The sequence below is a fragment of the Pteronotus mesoamericanus genome, unplaced genomic scaffold, assembly GCF_021234165.1.
Source record: "Pteronotus mesoamericanus isolate MK-2021 breed Mesoamerican mustached bat unplaced genomic scaffold, CSHL_Meso_final contig_203, whole genome shotgun sequence".
NCBI lineage: Eukaryota > Metazoa > Chordata > Mammalia > Chiroptera > Mormoopidae > Pteronotus > Pteronotus mesoamericanus.
Genome location: NW_026555087.1, coordinates 746,931 through 764,248, shown reverse-complemented (window position 1 = coordinate 764,248; position 17,318 = coordinate 746,931). Strand labels below are relative to the sequence as shown.

The window sequence follows — 17,318 nt, the reverse complement described above, 5'->3', positions numbered from 1 at the left end:
GCCCACCTGGTTTTGCTACTTTTGGGGGCTTGGAGCTGAAACACAGCTGCAGCCTCCATGGTCTCTCCAGGGAGGGGAACTTTTGTATTTGGTTGTAAATTGCTCGGCCATTGTGTTCAGATATCTGTCTCAATTTCCCTATTCCACTCGCCAAGGAATTATCCTAGCTTCTTATTATCCTGTCTCCAAAGAAAAGGAGTCAACTGGGGGGACTGCATGCACTGTGCTAATAACAGAACTTAAGGACACACGGCCATTTGGGAGCAATAGTTGGCGGTAGGGGACATCCTATAAGGAGCACGTATTTTTTATTCTTATAAACATTTATCTGAACCAAACAGAGAATACACCTGGGAGCAAGAGCTCAACAGACTGATAAGTGCTTCCTTATTATTTTTACCAGGGGGTTAAAAAGACAAAATTTAATCTAAAACATCACCCAAAAAAGAATCCACTCCTCACATACCAGTGAGCAAAGTGAACGGGTTCTGCCTGGTTTGGGAATGCTGGCTGCCCTCCCCGCCCCATCCTGGGCTGCCACCTCCTCCCTTTGAAGCTCCTTTTTAAGTCTGTGGAATGGAACAGTGATACCTACCGGTGGGTCGTGTGAGGATCGTATAAACTAGGTCTCCCGGGTGGAACGCTCCTCACTTCTGCAGGATCGCCCATGGTTGCTCTTATGACCATCCTTTCACTACGGGCCCCACAGCCAGTCCTTGCGATTCCACAGGACCTCTGGGCCGTCTCACCCTGCGCCACACCCACGGGGCACGTCCCTCTTTCTGACTCAGGACAAGCCACCAAGTGCCTTTTAAGAAACTAAATCTTTCTCCGTTGCTGGTTCAAAATCGGGGCCTTTGAGCTCACTGTGCCACCCCAGCCTGAAGGACCTATTTCTGAGCCCAAGCAAAAGTAGTCATAGTGAAGCAAGCAGCTGGGAGGGGCAGGGAGAGAAGCAGCCTCTGGCGGGGCCGCCTTCCTTCCTAGGAACGCGCAGAAAGGGAAGGCGATGCGCAGGTCCTGCAGCAAATGCGAGTCCTTGAGCAGGTCCCGAAATCACTGTCCTCACCTCCCCGCAGCACCGAGCGGCCATAAGCCAGAGCCCCACGTCCAGCAGGTAACTGTCCAGCCAGCCCACCAGGACCAGAAGGCCGGCCGTATGCGGGGCAAGAGGATGCTCCAGCCGCCTGCCCTGGACGCAGCGTCTGAGCCCAGCCTGCCTTGACACAGACTCCCAGGCCCTCCCCCACCCCACCGCCCCGGGCCGTCTCCTTCCCCAGGACCCCAGGAGGGCACAGGAACAATATCCGGGACTCCCCGCCCGGCTCGCGACTCTCCCGCCCAAGCCGAGTCTCCTGTGGGCTCCGCCCACAAAGGCGGCACCGCCTACGCCGGGAAAAGAGGCGCACCCTTGGAGGCCGCGCTGCATGCTGGGACCTGTGGTCCACGGCGCTACGCCGGCCGAGGCGGCTTCTCTGGTACCTTCGGCCCCAGAGCGCGCGAGTCCCAGCGGTCCCAACGCCTCGGCCCGACCCGCACAGGCCCAAGGACAAGACGACCGCTGCCCTCGTTGAGCTTGAACCTCGGCCGTTACAGTTCCGGGTCCCTTTGGCCCGGAAGGAGAAGTGCAGCCTCGCGAGAACCCAGCTCGGGAGCCACGCCCCTGGGGAGTTGGAAATTCTACGCGAACTTCCTAGCGCCCAAGTGCGATTGGGCACGGCATCATGTGACTCCCTGCGCTGCGCCTGGTTGGCTGCATCCTGGGAACCCTGCGGTTACCAGGGCGACCGAGGGACGGCGAGCGGCGTCGTCGGCGCTGCGAGTCTGACGCGATAGAGGGCCCGGCGAAGCTGGGGAACGTCGGGCAGCCCGAGGACGGCAGCCGACTCGGCCTCCCGCCGGGGCTACGCTCCCACTCGGCCGCGCTCGACGCGGGGGCGCGGGCTACACATGGGAGCCCAGGGTGCCCAAGATGCGTGCGCCGGCCAGGGAGCTGTTCCGGGACTCCGCCTTCCCTGCCTCGGACTCCTCGCTCTTCTCCAGCTTCTCCACGCCGCTGGCCCAGTTCCGGGAGGACATCACGTGGAAGCGGCCCCAGGTAAGCGGCTGCGGGGCCCCGGGTCGGGTCTCTGCACTTTGTGTTCTGCCCAGGTGCGAGCGCGGAGGCTGGGCGGAGCGGCGGGAGCCGGGCCCGGTTCCGCCGGTCTGCGCTGCTGTCCTCGCGAGGGGGTCCCCAGGCTCCCTACTCCACATGGCAGCGACCCCTGAAGCTTCCTTGGCTGCTCTGGGCCGCGCGCTCGCGGCCCGCACCTGTTGAGAGTTCGGTTCCGAAGGAGAGTGAGGCAGCGCGAGAGGGGCGTGCTCTCAGGCGCAGAGCCAGCCCCGCTCCTGCGTGTCCGCCAAAGGGCGCCTGCCGGACTTGGCTTCCAGTTCTCACGGCTCCTCTCTATCTTGTGGGTCGGCGGCGAGGTCCTCTGCTGCTCTGGTGGAAGGGCCAGGCTGAGCCTACGAAACAAAGTCACTTGGCTTTGCAAACTTCTATTTTGGATTTAGTGCACCTGCGTTTCCAGGTGTGACCATGTTAAGGTGGCAACTTAAAGGGGTGCCGGGGCTGAGTGCTACGTGGACATCTTTAGAAACGGCTTATCAGTGTGCTGAGTGAGACTGCCCGTGGAAGAAGCCTGCCTTCCCGGGTGAACCGGCCGCCAGAGCGGGCGGCCCTGGGGCAGCGCTGCCCAGACCTGTCTGGCCTGGGAGGTGGCAGGCCACGGCGTGGAGGGTCTGATAGGTCACGCCGGTGGAATTTGGATAAAAATGGATCTTGGTTGCAATGGGAGACCAGGAGAGGGTTTTCTGTAGAGGAACGGGTCACCTGGGGGTACTGCCGGGGGGACATGGGCGGGTGGGGCAAGAGTGTGAGCCCGCCTCGCGGTGGTCCCGGGGAAGGGCTGCAGTTCGCGTGACAGCGTTAGCATTTTGATGGGCGAAGACAGAGAAGGGATCGGAATGACAGTTCGGTTTCTGGCTTGAGCACCTGGGTCAGCGGGGGTCCCATTTGCTGTGCTGGGGGAACGTGGGAGGTGGGAGTCTGGAGTGGATTTTACCCTCGTGTGTCAGTTGGCACTGTCAGGAGGCAGGGGGATGGGGGAGTTGGGAGCCCAGGGCCATCCGGGCAGAGGCTTGATCTGGGGGCTGGGACTGTAACTGGCGGGTTTCCGGCCGGGCCTGGGGGAGCGTGTCCAGCGGAGAAGGGGGAGGACTCGGAACTGAGCCTGGGGGAGCCCTAATGTTTCCGAGTCGGGGTGGCAGGTGCCAGGAAGTAGCAGCAGGCAGTGAGGTGAAGGACCCCCAGGAGCACATGGAATCGTGGCAGCCAGGACGGGCCTGCTGGGGTCAGGGGACACCCGCCTCTGCTCTGATGCTGTCGAACGTTGGGGAAGGTGGACACAGGTGCCTGTTGGAGTTGACAACACGGAAGTGACCTCGGTGAGACGGTCGGAGGTGTGAAGCTAGAGAGGCCCGAGTCTGCGGGAGGGAGCCGGGGAGGAAGCAGGGACAGTGGCTCTCTCCCAGAGGTCGGAGGTCAGAGGTCGTCCATGAAGGGGAGTCCCAGGAAGCGGGGCTGAGGGGCAGCGTCCCCCGGGCACCTCATGCTGGAGGGATGCTGCCCCGGAGGCGGCAGCGGGAGGGGTCGCAGGAGGAGCCCAGGCCTGAGGCAGGAGGGGCAGGTCAGGCAGCCTCTGATGAAGCAGGGGGTGAGGGCAGCGGAGAAGAGACAGAGGACAGCAGGCGGGAGCTGGTCCGGGGAGTGGGCCCAGGAGCCTCTGAGGGAAGCAGTGGGTCTTGCAGCAGCTTGGAGGACCCGCTCGAGACTGGCCGTTGGGGATCTAAAGGGGAACCGTTGTCTCGGTGGATGTTCGTTGCTTGGAGAAGGGACGGTAGCACTGATCGAGAGCTGGGGCTTTAGCCAGTTAAGGAAGGTGGACAGAGACAGGGACCCCATAATCGAAGCAGGATGGGCGATCTGAAGCCAGGAGGGGCTCATGAGTGACGCCTGCAGGAAGCCAGCTGCCCCTCTCCCCCGTCTCGCTGTGTGCAGGAGCAGAAAGGCCCCTGCCAGCCTGTCACGTGAGTCCCCTGTTGTACGAGCTGCCAGACATATTGTAACTCTGGGCAATTTTCTGTATTTTAGGAAATTTGTGCCGCGCCCCGGATGTTTCCAGATAACCCGCAGGAAGGGCAGGTGAAGCAAGGGCTGCTGGGGGACTGCTGGTTCCTGTGCGCCTGCGCCGCCCTGCAGAAGAGCCGGCACCTCCTGGACCAGGTGTCTGTCTTCCTGTCTGCTCTGCACAGGAAGGAAGCCGGGGGCCAGCAGCGGAACCCCGGTTCTGTGGGGCTCTGCCGGGCTGCTCCGCACGACAGCGGCGAGTGAGCGCCTGGCGCTCGGGCTGCAGGGGGCGCCTCCCGCACGGCCCTGCCGCGCCCCCCCCCCCCCCCCCCGCACCGAGGGGCTCTCCTGCAGGCAGAACCGGCTGGCACCCGGACCAGGGAGGCAAACGTGCCCGCCTGGGTCAGAAGGGGCTGGCCGAGGCAGCCTGTGCCCTGGCTTGGAATAAACGTCTCTAGCTAGTTGGCTTCTTTAATAGGTTTTGAACCTAAATCGGCCGAAGATGATTAGAACCGTCCCTGGTGCTCGGCTGACACCGCAGGTGCAGGCGGCCACTCCCACTCCCACCCCTCCCTGGAGCCACCCGCCTCCTGCTTGGCGCCCTGCTCAGTGGTGCCCATCAGGGCGGCAGCAGCCGCTGCCGACAGTGGCCCGTTCGGACCCCCTGCTGCGACCCAGGCCCCGCACCCAACATCCCGCCTCGTGGGCTCTGACCTTTCTCCCAACAATGAGGGCGCTGGATCTGCGGCCACCGTGCCTCTGGCTAGTGTGTGGCAGAGCCGCACGAGGTGTCCGTGCGCAAAGCCCACACTGCCTCTTGGGTCAGGACGCCACGCCCGCGGTGAGCGCGTGGGTCCGGGCGGGGCCGAGGTCCAGCGTCCCCGGCTCCCACGGGGCGATTGCCCTGCCCGCAGTGGCCTGCCACCCGCACCCAGCTCTGTCGGGAATTGGGTCTCATATGTGTAAAACTCCTATGTTTTGGATTCAGGTCAAGGGCTCATTCGGGACAAGATAACGTAAGAGTTCACATCAAGCTTTGTGAGGCACTGGCTCTCTCCCTGTGGTTTTAAAATGTTTTACTGACAAGTCTGTGGACGTCCCGTATGTGGATTGGTTTTCCACGAGCGCCGACCTGGGTGTGGCACAGGTCGGACCCTTTGCTGACCGCAGGGCACTGTGGGGCAGCGCAGCGTGGTCGCACTCTGCCCGATACACCTGGGGGCGCTGCGTGGCGTTTGTCTCATGGTCTCCTCTTGCCTCTCCCTGTGCGCGGTAGGTCATTCCTCCTGGACAGCCGAGCTGGCTCGACCAGACGTACCGTGGCTCCTTCACCTGTCGAGTTTGGCAGTTTGGACGCTGGGTGGAGGTGACCGTAGATGACCGTCTGCCTTGTCTTGCAGGGAGACTCTGCTTCTCCCGGTGCCAGAGAGAGGATGTGTTCTGGCTTCCGTTGCTGGAGAAGGCCTACGCCAAGTACGCGGGCAGGAGCGGGTGGGGCAGGGCCAGGCGGGTGGGGCAGGGCCAGGCGGGTGGGGCCGCCACCCCCTCAGGCTGCCCCCCCCCCCCCGAGCCCGTCTCCACCCTCCCTGGGCTGCAGCGCCCTCTCCCTTCCAAGCGTCTGATGGCCAGTCCTGGTGGGGCTGACCGGTCCAGAGACGGAAACCACGGGGCCAGGCCTGCGGCCGCCTCTCCCTGCCCTTTCTGCCCAGCTGGGCACGAAGAGAGGGCATGTGTTTTCCTTCTCTTTCGTGAAACCCCAGCAAGAAAGATGTTTCCATCTATTTGTTCTTCACCACTGGGGACAGGCAGCCTCTTGCAGGCCTTTGGGGAGGAAAGAGGCCACCTGGGCGGTGGCCTTGTCTGTGGTGGCCCAGCCTGAGGCTGAGACCTCATGTGGGGCCCGGGCAGAGGCCCTTCCCTCGAGAGTGCGCTCACCATCTGGCTCACGGGTGGGCTTTGCACAGAGGCAGGGGGTCTGCACGTGGGCAGGGGTGCAGGGCGTCGTAGGGACGCTGCGTGGCAGCCGGCGAGGGCAGGGCGGCAGGAAAGAGGAGGGATTGGAGCGGGCAGAGTGGGGGTCAGAGGACAAGAGGGGCTTCGCAGGCTGTGGGGATGGGAGGGGCGCACGCCGCGCCCGTGTCGGGGCTCACCGGGCGCCTGTCTCCCAGGGTCCACGGGTCCTATGAGCGCCTGTGGGCGGGGCAGGTGGCGGACGCCCTGGTGGACCTGACCGGCGGCCTGGCAGAGCGGTGGAGCCTGAAGGGCCTGGCCCGCAGCAGCGGCCCGCAGGACGGGCCCGGCGGCCCAGAGCCCCGGACTTGCCGGCAGCTGCTCTGCCTCAAGGAGCGGTGTCCGATCAGCTGCTCGGTGTTCAGCCCCAGAGCAGGTGAGGCGGTCGGGACTGGGACTGGGCTGAAGGCAGCGTGGAAGTCCCTCCATGCCGGTGCGTTCCGGCTGTGTGACCTGGCCCTGCTTCCTGCCCGTCTCCGGGGGCGGGGGCGGGGGCGGGGGCGGGGGCGGGGGGGCCTTCTCCCTTGCCCAGGACTCACCCCTGGGCAGGCAGGAGCCTGTGTGGAGACGGCTGCTGAGCACGAGATGGCGCCGTCTCTGGCTCGGCTGGCAGCCTGCAGGGTTGGCACCCTTGAGCATAAACCTTTCTTTTTTTTAAGATTTTTTTTGTAGAGAGAGGAGAAGGGAGGGAGAAAGAGAGGAAGAGAAACATCCACGTGTGCTTGCCTCTGGCAGGCCGGCGCTCAGTCCCCAGAGCCACACCAGCGAGGGCGGAATGCGCGCTTTTTGCATTCTGCGTTCTAGGCCGGCCTCCGTGTTAGGTGGACGCCGTCCCCCTCCTGTCTCCTTCGTGCGCCGGTCGTAGCTCCCTTCTGTCTCCCCTAATGCTGGAAACGGAAGGCTTTTTTGGTTCCACGCTTCACAAGTAACGTGACGCTTTATGCTTAAAACTCTCCTATTTAGAGTTACTTCCATGATGGAATCTTTGGTCAAAGGCTGACCGTTGACATGAACTGACCTGCGTGGACAGTTACACTGCCCTCGCGTGTGCGCGAGGCGGCACCGACCTGGGCAGGGCCCCTCCCCTGAGGCTGGGGCTGCCCTGGGGCTGCCTGAGGTCCCCCGGGGCCCGGGGGAGCAGCCCGGGGCTGGGGACGTGGGAGGGAGAGCCCGCGCCCGTGCGGTGGCTAAGTGCCATTTGAACAGAGCACTTGGGGGTGACCCAGGGGGTGGCGTCCTTGCTCGGGGCCCTGACCCCGGCAGGGCCATCCTGCTTGGCTGCTCCTGTGTCGCCTGATTCTGGGCTCTGGTCCTCCCTCTGGCCCCGGCCGGCCTGGCCGAGAGCCTCCCTGTCCCTGGGTGGTCCCAGGCCGTCGGTGACCGTACCAGGAGTGGCGCTTTTGAGACTTGGTCCTGCACCAGGCATCCTGCCGGCCACATGGTCCGGCCAGGGCCCCTGGTGTACCCCGGAGGGGAGTGAGCCGCCAGGCCTGGTCCAGCGGAGCGGGAGTCCAGACCCGGGCCTCCCTGGGGCCCTGCACTGCCTGAGGCTGCTGTTGCGCTCACGGTCCACGGCGGTCGGGGAGGGCGCCCCGGGGGTCGGTGGGGCCGCAGCGGTGGGGGGCTGGACCGGCCCCAGGTTCGGAGACAGACCTGTGCGCCTGCTCGGCGTGGGGACCCCGCCTGTGACTGAGCCGCTCCTCCCAGGTGCCAGGGAGCTGGGGGAGTTTCACGCCTTCATCGTCTGGAACCTGCACGAGCTCCGCGGCCGGGCCGGTCAGAGCTTCCTGCTGCTGCGCATTCAGAACCCCTGGGGCCGGCGGTGCTGGCAGGGGCCCTGGAGAGAGGGGTGAGCGCCAAGAGCCCGGGCCCCAGCAGGGGCGCCTAGGCGCTGGTGCCGTGGCCCGGTCCGTGGTGGTTTCTTTGTTTTTTAAAAGATTTTATTTGTTGTTTTAGAGGGGGGAAGGGAGGGAGAGAGGGAGGGAGGGAAACATCCCCTTGTGGTTGCCTCTCGCGCGCCCCCTGCTGGGGACCTGGCCCGCAGCCCGGGCCTCTGTCCCAACTGGGAATAGGACCGGTGACCTGTGAGTTTACAGGCAGGCCCCCGGGGGGCTGGGTGTGGGGCAGGTCCCACGCTTGGCGTGGGCGGGCGTCCGGGTCGCTGCTCCCCGCCCGCTGCCCTCGTGGCCCTGCGGCGGTCCCAGGAGGGTGCGGCCAGGGCAGGTCCGAGCGTGGGGGGCCGTGGAGCTGGGCCCCGAGGGGCTGGCAGGGCGCGGCTCTCGGGACGGCCTCCACCGCTCCGGGTCCCCACGCCCCCGCATGGCCGGAGCTGTCGCTCGGAGGAGAGCCCTCCGCTGACCGGAGCTCCCTTCCAGGGGCGAAGGGTGGAGCCAGGTGGACCCTGAGGCCTCGCGGGCCCTGCTCTCCCAGCTGCAGGACGGGGAGTTCTGGGTGGAAGAGGAGGAGTTTCTCCGCGAGTTCGACGAGGTCACCGTCGGCTACCCGGTCACGGAGGCCGGCCACCTGCAGAGCCTCCGCTCAGGTGACTGCGCCCGCCCTAGGGCGGCCCCCAGGGCGCAGCATGGCTGGGGGGGGCGCCCGCATCCCCCTGCCCCTGCGGTGGCTCCTGGGGGACCGGGGCGCTGGCGGTGGGAGCCCGACGTGAGCTGTGCTCCCGCCCTAGCAAAGGTGCTGAGCCACACGCAGGAGCTGCCGGGCGCCTGGGTGCAGGGACAGTCGGCGGGAGGCTGCCGCAACAACAGCAGCTTTCCCAGCAACCCCAAGTTCTGGCTGCGGGTCGCGGAGCCGAGCGAGGTGTGCGTTGCGGTCCTGCAGGGGCCCCGGAGGCGCGCGGCCGGCCGGGCCCGGGCGCCGGCCGGGGACGGCTGTGCTGCGTGGAGCCCCTCGAGCGTCCCGGGCAGGGACTACCCGGCCGTGGGCCTGCACCTCTGGAAGGCAAGTCCGTGGGGCCGGCGTCCCGCTCAGGAGGGCTGGGGTCCGGGACGGGAGGCCCCCCGGCCCTGGCCGTCCTGGGGTCCTGTGCCCGCTGGCGGCCGCTGACCCAGCGCCGGTCGGGGTCGGCGGGACTGCGTTCCCGGCCGTGCCGTGTGCGTGCCAAAGCCCCTGGCCCAGCCGGCGGGGGGCACAGCCCGTGGGCTCCTGGCCACGGCTCTTCCCTGTGGGCCCGGCTCGGCCACTGCACAGACCCCCCCACCACCACGTGGCTGGTAACATCTGACCTCGAGGGGCTGTCCGAGGAGCCGCCTGGCCCCCGATGGGGACGTCTGCGCTGCTCTCCTGGGGACAGGCACCTGGCCGGGACAAGCACACGCTGCCTGGTGCTGCCCGGGTCTGACAGCTCGTGCCCCTGTGTCCCTTGTCCCTTCGTGGGCGTGGTGCATATTTTGCTCCTGTCCTGCTGAGAGCGGCTGCTGCCAGGCCTTCTCCCCCGCAGCCTCGGGCCGCGCCCGCGCCCTCCCACAGCCCTGGCCACCCATGCGTCCTGCTGGAGCTGGAGGGCCTGCTGGCTCGCCGGAGACAGCGCTGGGTGCGAGCCCAGGGTGGCCGGCATTCCCAGCCAGGCCCTGACGCCAGCACAGGGCGGGGCCGTGCCCGAGTTCCCATGCGGCCGCCTCTCCACAGGTGGAGAAGCGGCGGGTGAGCCTGCCCAAGGTCCTGTCCGCGCCCCCTGTGGCTGGCACTGCGTGCCATGCTTACGACCGCGAGGTCCACCTCTGCTGTGAGCTGGCTCCCGGCTACTACCTCGCCGTCCCCAGCACCTTTCTGAAGGACGTGCCGGGACAGTTCCTGCTCCGGGTCTTTTCCAGCGGGAAGGTCTCGCTCAGGTGAGCGCCGGGCCATCCCCCGGGGCCTGCGGGGGCGAGGCAGGCCGGGCCCCGCCTCCAGCGCCAGCCTGCGTCTCTCCCCTGGCAGCGCCGTCAAGACGGTGGCCCAGAACCCTGACCCTGGGGCGGCCCTGCCGGCGGGGGAGTGGGAGACCGTGCAGCTGCGGGGCTCCTGGAGGGCCGGCCAGACGGCGGGGGGCAGCAGGAGCTTCGCCTCCTTCCCCAGCAACCCCTGCTTCCCCCTCTTGGTCCCGGAGGGCGCGGGCCCCCGCTGCGTCCGGATCACCCTGCACCAGCACTGCCCAGACGGCGACTGCCACCCCATCGGCTTCCACGTCTTCCAGGCAAGCTCCCGGGAGCCAGGGCCGGGCGTCGGGGGGACCCTCGGGGGGCCTGTGTCCACGCAGGTGGCAGACCCGCAGGTAGCCCGGAGCACAGGTGACTTGGACGAAGTGCAGGATTTTCTGGTGGAGCAGATTCTGTGCCCCTGGGGGCGGCGGAGCTGCTGGGCCTGCGTCCTCCCAGAGCAGGGGCCCCCGGCGGCTCAGGCCTGAGCAGGGCGGGCCCCCCGGCGCAGGCGCCCAACGCCCTACAGGCCTCCTGCCAGGGCAGTGGGGCCTCGGTGAGCGGCGAGCCCAGCCCTGAGGGGCCGCCGTGCCGTCCTCCTCGGAAGGGGACGAATGCGCAATGGAGGGACCAGGCAGCGAGCCCACGATGCCCTAGCACGTCCCCAGCCTGGGCTGCCTCAGGCCTGGGGGACAGTGGCTGCAGCCCGGAGGCCACGCCCTGGGGACGGACTGCCAGCCTGAGCCTGTGCCTCCCTAGGTTCCGGTGGGCGGCGAGGGCCCGGGGGCGCCCCCCCTGCTGCTGCAGAAGCCCCTGGTGAGCTGCGTGCCGCACTCCCACGCCCAGGAAGTGAGCCGGGTCTGCCACCTCCCTGCGGGGACCTACAGGGTGGTGCCCTCCACCTACCTGCCAGACACGGAGGGCACCTTCACGGTGACCATAGCGACGAGGATAGACAGGTGGGCGCTGGGGGCTCGCCTTCGGCGGCTCGGTGCCTCCCCGCTGTCCGCGGTGGGCGGAGGCGGGCCTGTGTGCGGAGGCCCCGCCGACCAGCTGTCCTGTCCCGCAGGCGCTCCATCCACAGCCAGGAGAGGCTGGGGCAGCTGCTCCAGGAGGTAGGTGGGGCGGGGGCTGCCGCCGCCCTGGGCTTCGCTCCGCCAGCCCCGCCAGCGGCCGCGCCGTGTGCTGGGCTGTGCCCAGAGACGGGCAGGGCCCTGGCGTCTCCCCCGAGCGGCAGCTGGTCGGGCCTCCTGGTCACAGCCCCGGCGGCGCCGTCCGGCGGCCGCTGCCCACACCTCACTGCCTCTGCTCCCACAGGCCTCCTTTAGGGCGGTGATGAAGAGCTGACCGGACGGCCCTGCACGCCTGCTCCGGGGGCTGGAGTCCTCGGGGCTCCCCCTGGCCCGCGGCGTCCTCGCGCGGTGCCACCAGCCTCAGTGTGGCCGCCGGTCCTGCGCTGAGCGGCTGTGTACGCCTGTGGCTCCCCTGGTGAAGACCCCCCGTCCTGTCCTCGGGGGAGGCAGCCGACTCGGGCAGGCGCGGCAGGGACAGCCATCAAAGCCCAGTGCGGGCGTCCTGGTCCCCGAGCCATGACAACAGCTTCGTGGGACCCTCCAGTCTTCCCTCGGCTCCAGAGAGGCCACGCGGCTGATGGGCGCGCGCACTGCCACACGCCTGCTCACGGCATTTCCAGGGCTGGACTCGACAAATAAACACGAGTGCTGAGGAGCTTACTGGGGTCCTGTCTCGGGCCGGGGGGGCGCCCGGGACCTTGGCCGGGGAGGTGGTGCGGGAGGAGGCCCGGCCCGAGGGCAGGTGGGCCGGGGGTGGGGCAGCGGGAAGCAGGTGCCTCCAGCCGCGCAGTATCCCAGGTGTGGGACGTGGCGGCCCTCTGTCCTGCGGCGCCCCACGGCGGGCCCGTCTTGCCCCTCATTTGTTCTGCAGGGGTCTGGCCAGCCAAGGGTGTGGCCTGTGTTGGGACAGGTTCCCGGGAAAACTGCCGCGGCCTGTTGACCGGCCCGCGGGCTTGCGCCCACTCGTGAGCGTCCCCGGCCTCCCCCCGTGGCTGCAGCCCTGTACCCGGGGCCCAGCGGTCTGCGCTGGGCTGCCCCCGGGGGGATCCCCGTTCACAGGGGCCGCACGGACTCAGGCAGACCGGGTGAGCTGCCACCCCGACGCCGGCAGAGCCCGAGGGCGGCCCTCTGCCCGCCCCCTTGGTGCTGGCGTAGACTCCCCTGGGCCCTCCCAATGGGCGTGGCCCACGCAGGGGCTGGTCTTTCGCCATGTGCCCCCTGTGTCCCAGTCATGTGCTGAGAGACCAGGAAATGACCCCAAGAGCCCTCTGTGGTCCGGACTCCATGGTCACCGCTCGTGCATGCCACCCTGCCGGGGGAGCTCTGGGGTCCGTGTCGGCTCGGGACCTGGGCCCGCCCAGCAGTTCTCAAACGTCCAGCGTCCCGCGTCCCCTCCTCCGCCCAGCGTGCGGCCGCCCAGCAGGCACCGTAGGGGCAGGGGTGGGGTGTCTGGGGGAGTCCTCGGCAAGCCCACTTGCTGGGGCGCCCTTCCTCCCCGAGCCCTGCTCCCTCTGCAGTCTGTGGGTCTGCCCGGCTCCCAGCCCTGCAGCCACAGCTGCTCTGTGAGTAACCAGGGCCTCCAGCCACCTCCCTGCCACCCTCGGAGCCGCTGCTTGTCTGCGGCGCTTGCACTTGCTGCGTGCACGGCCCACTGGCTCACCCTAGTCCCGGCACCCGTGGCCTGGCACCAGGGCAGGTCAGCCGGACAGGGCAAGGCCACCCTGTGCCAGGCATCATGGTCCCCCTGTCGCCAGAGAGGCCCTTGTTGGCCCTCCCCCGGGACCCCGGTTGGGTCTCCAGAGGCTGACGCCGACTCAGCTGTGGTGCACGAGCTGTGGGGCGGGGGCGGGGGTGGGGGAGGCCTTCCCACCCGGAGCTGGGGCCCTGGAGCGTCGGTGCCATGCGGGCTGAAAGGAGCTCACGGCCACTGCCTTGTCCTGGGCAGGCCCCACCACGCACTGCAGCCTTCCCTGCCCGCGGGCACCATTCAGGGAAACAGTCAGCCTGCTGCCGTCCTCACTGGAGATCCTAGCGAGGGGACGCTGGGGCCCGAAAGCCGGGGCACCCCTAGGACGTGCCCGCCAGCTTCTAAGGGGCGGGATGGGGTTCGTGTCCTTAGAGGGACAGACTCCAGCCCAGCGAGGACTGTGGGGGTGGCCGGCTGCCAGACGGGAGGGAGGTCTTAGCCAGAAACTGAGTCTCCCAGGCAGCCTTGGCTTTGGGCCCCCCGGCTCTGGGATTACGGGAACCAGCCTGTCCTCCAGGGGCGCTACCCCCGAAGGCCCGCACCCGCCCGCCCTCTGCAGCGGCTGCGCCCTTGTGAGCTCCCCGAGACCGGCCTGGGGAGGAGGCCGTCCCAGCCCCCACGTCCCGGTGGCCTGGCCTGGTGGCCTGTCACAGCCCATCGGTCAAGCCAGCCAGTGTCCCTGCTCTGGATAGGACCCTGGCCTGGGGCCAGGGGCGGCTGCTCAGCTGGTGTATCCCGGGGAGGCCTGCAGGGGGCGCCCTCGAGCCGTGGCCTGTGCCCTGGCTCTGCCATCCACCCATCCACCTGTTCTCTGCTTGCTTGCTGGGGGCAAAGCGGTTCAATGGCATGAAAATAGACAAAGCCAAGCATTTGTCACGTGGTAGGATTGGCAGCAGTGCTTCGGGAGGGGGTGGCGCCCCTCCAAAGGGGCGGCTCTGGCAGACCACGGAACAGAGCGCTGTGCTGCGCCCCCGTCACCTCTGGGCACGGGTCCCAGAACCCTCCCAGAGGACGGGCGGAGGGTTCGGGGCCCCTCTCAGGAACCCTCTGTGGGCGCAGCCGGACACCCTGGCCGTGACTGGGCCTGGGGACTGGGCGCCCTCCTGGTCTCTTGCTGGCGCTGGGGAGGGGCTCGCTTGGCAGGGGCCCAGTCGGGGCCCCCATGGGGCTGGCGGAGGCTGGAGGGAAGGTGGCCCAGGAGGCAGCGTCCCTGGGGTCCCGAGGCCCATGAAGCAGGTGTCTGGGTGCAGCGGGCATGGCCTCCGTGGCCCTCCGGACAGCCCCTCGCGCCCCCGGCCTGAGCTGGCCGCGCAGGGACCCTCGGGCCACGGGCCGGGCTGAAGGAGCCCCTCCTCGGGCGGCCTGTGCAGCCGCAGGGCCTGGCCCCACTCAGCAGCCCGTCCCTGGGCCTCAGTGTCCCATTGAAAGCTTGTCCTCGAAGGCCCTGCCTGGTGACCCGGGCTCCGGCCGCACTCCCTGGGTGCCCCCCACGCCCTCGCCCCGGGGCTGCCCTCTGGTTTGCTCTGGGGGCCTGGGCGGCCTGGGAGAGCCTGCCGGGGTGGGGCTGGCCTGCCGAGGAGGAGCCGGGGAACGCAGGCTGTTCTCCACGTTTCCCAGGGTCTGAGCAGGACCCGCTGTGGTACCTGCGCCCCCCCCCGCCCCATGGCAGATGCCTGTCCGTGCCATGGCCGCGTCGGCCTCAGTCTGCATTCTTGTGTCTGTCGGTGGCCCCGGGCCCGTGAGGGGCGGCCCGGGCGGAGCAGGGGCCGCAGACCTCGGGGCCCCAGACCTCGGGGCCCCGCCAACCAGGAGGCAACCCAGGCTGCCTGGCACGGCCGGGGCTGCGCGGCACCAGAGGCGGCAGCCCGCCTGCCTGCCACGCTGAGGCCAGCACGGGGCCCCGCCGCGCTGGACCCGCCCGCGGTGGGCTGTGCCACGAGGGCTGCCTGCCTCCAGTGCGTCTGCCAGGCGGGCCTGGGCGTGCGCGGGCGGGAACCGTTCCCGGCCTCCTGGCAGACTTTGCCCGCTCCACCTGCCTGCGTTTCCCTCTGTCACTTCCTGTGGCTCAGGCATGGTGGTGGCGCCCTCTCCGCGGGATCACGTCCCACCCAGCCCTGGTCCCGGGTCTTCTCTCTCACACCCTCGCCCACCCGCCCGCCCCCAGGTCTGGGTCAGCCTTGGGGGCGGCAGAGCTTCGGCGGTGAGTACGGAGGCCCTCGTGCCCTGCCCTGCACGTGCGTAGCCAGGGCGGGGGTCTGGCCGGTTTCCCCGGCAGGAGGCAGGAGGCAGCCAGGGCCAGCCGCGCCGCGGCCAAGGTTCTCGGATGCTCCGGGTTCTTTTCTCTCTGCCTCTGTCTCTCCGTTCCCAGTCACGGCTTGCTCGGGGTCCCCGTCTGCCTCGCTTGGCTTTCCTGGACCCGGCCCGACTAGTGCTCAGCAGATTGTCACTAGTTCTGCTGCATCCGAGATGAATAGAGGAGTCACGGTGTTCCCGGGGACCCTGTGGGGTTTGGGACACAGCTGTGCTCCGCCGGGGGAGGGCTGCCTCTGGTTTTGAGAGTGTGCGTGGGGGGTGGGCCGGCCCCCAGCCCCGGCCCCCGGAGGACGCAGCTCTGTGGCTGTGGGGCCCTGGTTTCTGGTGGGAACGGGGCTCCGCCCCGAGACTGCGCGGGAGCCATGCGCGGGAAATGGTGGCCGGCAGAGCGGTTGGTTTGTGTGGAAGGCCGCCCCGGGCTCCCACTCCGCCCACTCCGCCGTGGCGAAGCAGGGCCAGAGACCTGGGCCGCACCGCAGCCCTGCCCGGCCCAGCATCCGGCTGGGGCCCCCTGGCGGCGGTCCACTGCCGTGCGGAGGTGTCCACACGGCTGTCAGCTGTGCGGCTGCCAAGGCCACGTGCCTGTGGAGAGAGAACATGCGCGTGCACAGGCGGCTGTGGGTCACAAGAGACACAGAGAGCATCTTTGTACCCTTGGGGCTGTGAGCAGGAGCTGGGGTTTGGGGCCAGCAGGTGCAAAGGACTTTTGAGGGGCTCCCCTCCCAGCCAGGCTGACAGGACTCTGCGGTCTGGCACCTCCCCCGCGCCCCACAGCGGCCTCGTACGGGAGGGCGAGGGAGGCTGCGGTCCCACGGGTATGAGGCTGCAACTTCCTGCCAAAGCAAACAGGCCGACGCTCCTAGTTTATTAAGCTCCACACCTGAGTCCCTTTGCTCCCCTTTCCTGTATTAATGATTAGCTAAGTGCTGGCAGCAACGTTGGGCCCCTCGGGCGGGCTGTTCCTCTCTGGGTCCCTGCAAGTGCAGATCCGTCCACACAGACAGCGGGGCCTGGGCCCGGGCGGAGGCGGCACGGCCCACTCACTCAGGCCCCTCCGAGCACGGGCCCTGGAGGTTCAGTCAGGGCAGCTGCCTTATTTCCTAAAGCCCCACCTCCACCCCCACCACACACACAAGCCGAGCTCAGGCTCCGCCTGCCCCCGGCTGCTTGGGACCCCGTCCCTTCACAGGTGAGCCAGCCAGGAGGCGAGGCAGCAGGGCAGGGGCTGCGCTGGCTCGGGCCGGGCCCAGTCGCCCGTGGGCTCCTGGGTAGGGGGCACGATGGGGCGCCAGGGCCATGCGCGTGTCTCTGAGTCCCAGCTGACATGGGCTCCCCCTCATCCCCAAGCCCCGCAGAGAGGACCAGCCAACGTCTCCACGCCTCTCTGCGTCCCCTCACTCCCCCGTCCCCCTCTGACGCCTGCCGTGGGCCTGCCGTGGGCACTGTGGATGTGGAGAGATGCCCAGCGCCCCTGCCCTCGAGGCGCACACGCCTTTTGCGGGACGTCAGAGGACAGTCTGCACACGGGCCACCTGGACGGTCCTGACAAGGAGGTGACGGACAGTGTGTGGGGGTTGGCCGGGGCCAGGCGGCGGCTGGCAGAGGCGCGGGGCACCCGCGGTGGGGTGCCCTCCATACGGGAGGGGTCGGGGGGCTCAGAGACAAGGACACCGAGGCTGGAGGGGCAGCTGAGGGCCTTGAGGCCGCCTATGGGGGTGAGCCTGACGGGTGATGGCCAGGTCGGTTGGGGACGAGCAGCTCTTGAAGGTCACCCGCGTGGCAGGTGGGCCCGCAAGCAGCGCAGAGGCTGGTGGGGCTGGCGGCCGGGGTCCCGGCACGGGGCTGACGCCGAGTCAGCGGGAGCGGGGGGTCTGCTGATGGGGGGCTGGGGTGGGGTGAGGCCAAGCCCCAGTGGACCCCCGTTTAGGGGCCGGATGGAGACGTTCAGGGTGTGAGAGGCGAGGACGGAGCCGGGGAGGAAAGCAGGTCCAGAAGGCGGGGCGGGGCTGCCACCGGTGTCCCTGCAGGCTCGGTGGGCGCAAGGCCCTCGCGGGTCACCGGAGGCTCTGCCCGTCCCCGCGTGCACAGCGTGGCTG

The 17,318-nt window shown here is 68.4% G+C and overlaps 1 protein-coding gene across 1 annotated transcript; it reads left to right on the top strand.

The window, feature by feature from the left end:
- The first annotated feature begins 1,836 nt into the window (after positions 1 to 1,836).
- Positions 1,837 to 11,492, top strand: CAPN10 (calpain 10). Its single transcript, XM_054570383.1, has 12 exons — positions 1,837 to 2,098; positions 4,193 to 4,324; positions 5,445 to 5,641; positions 6,337 to 6,554; positions 7,886 to 8,027; positions 8,554 to 8,720; positions 8,862 to 9,133; positions 9,821 to 10,023; positions 10,112 to 10,367; positions 10,849 to 11,048; positions 11,159 to 11,204; positions 11,407 to 11,492. The coding sequence occupies exons 1-12, from the start codon at positions 1,973 to 1,975 to the stop codon at positions 11,434 to 11,436; spliced, it is 1,989 nt and encodes a 662-aa protein (XP_054426358.1). The 5' UTR covers positions 1,837 to 1,972; the 3' UTR covers positions 11,437 to 11,492.
- Positions 11,493 to 17,318: the final 5,826 nt, after the last annotated feature.

What these genes read in the sequence shown, in the direction of transcription:
- CAPN10 (XM_054570383.1), top strand. Translation starts at nt 1,973, where the DNA reads ATGCGTGCGCCGGCCAGGGAGCTGTTCCGGGACTCCGCCTTCCCTGCC. An exon ending in TCACGTGGAAGCGGCCCCAG is followed by an intron (nt 2,099 to 4,192) that starts GTAAGCGGCTGC and finishes TCTGTATTTTAG; the next exon opens with GAAATTTGTGCCGCGCCCCG. An exon ending in CTGGAGAAGGCCTACGCCAA is followed by an intron (nt 5,642 to 6,336) that starts GTACGCGGGCAG and finishes CCTGTCTCCCAG; the next exon opens with GGTCCACGGGTCCTATGAGC.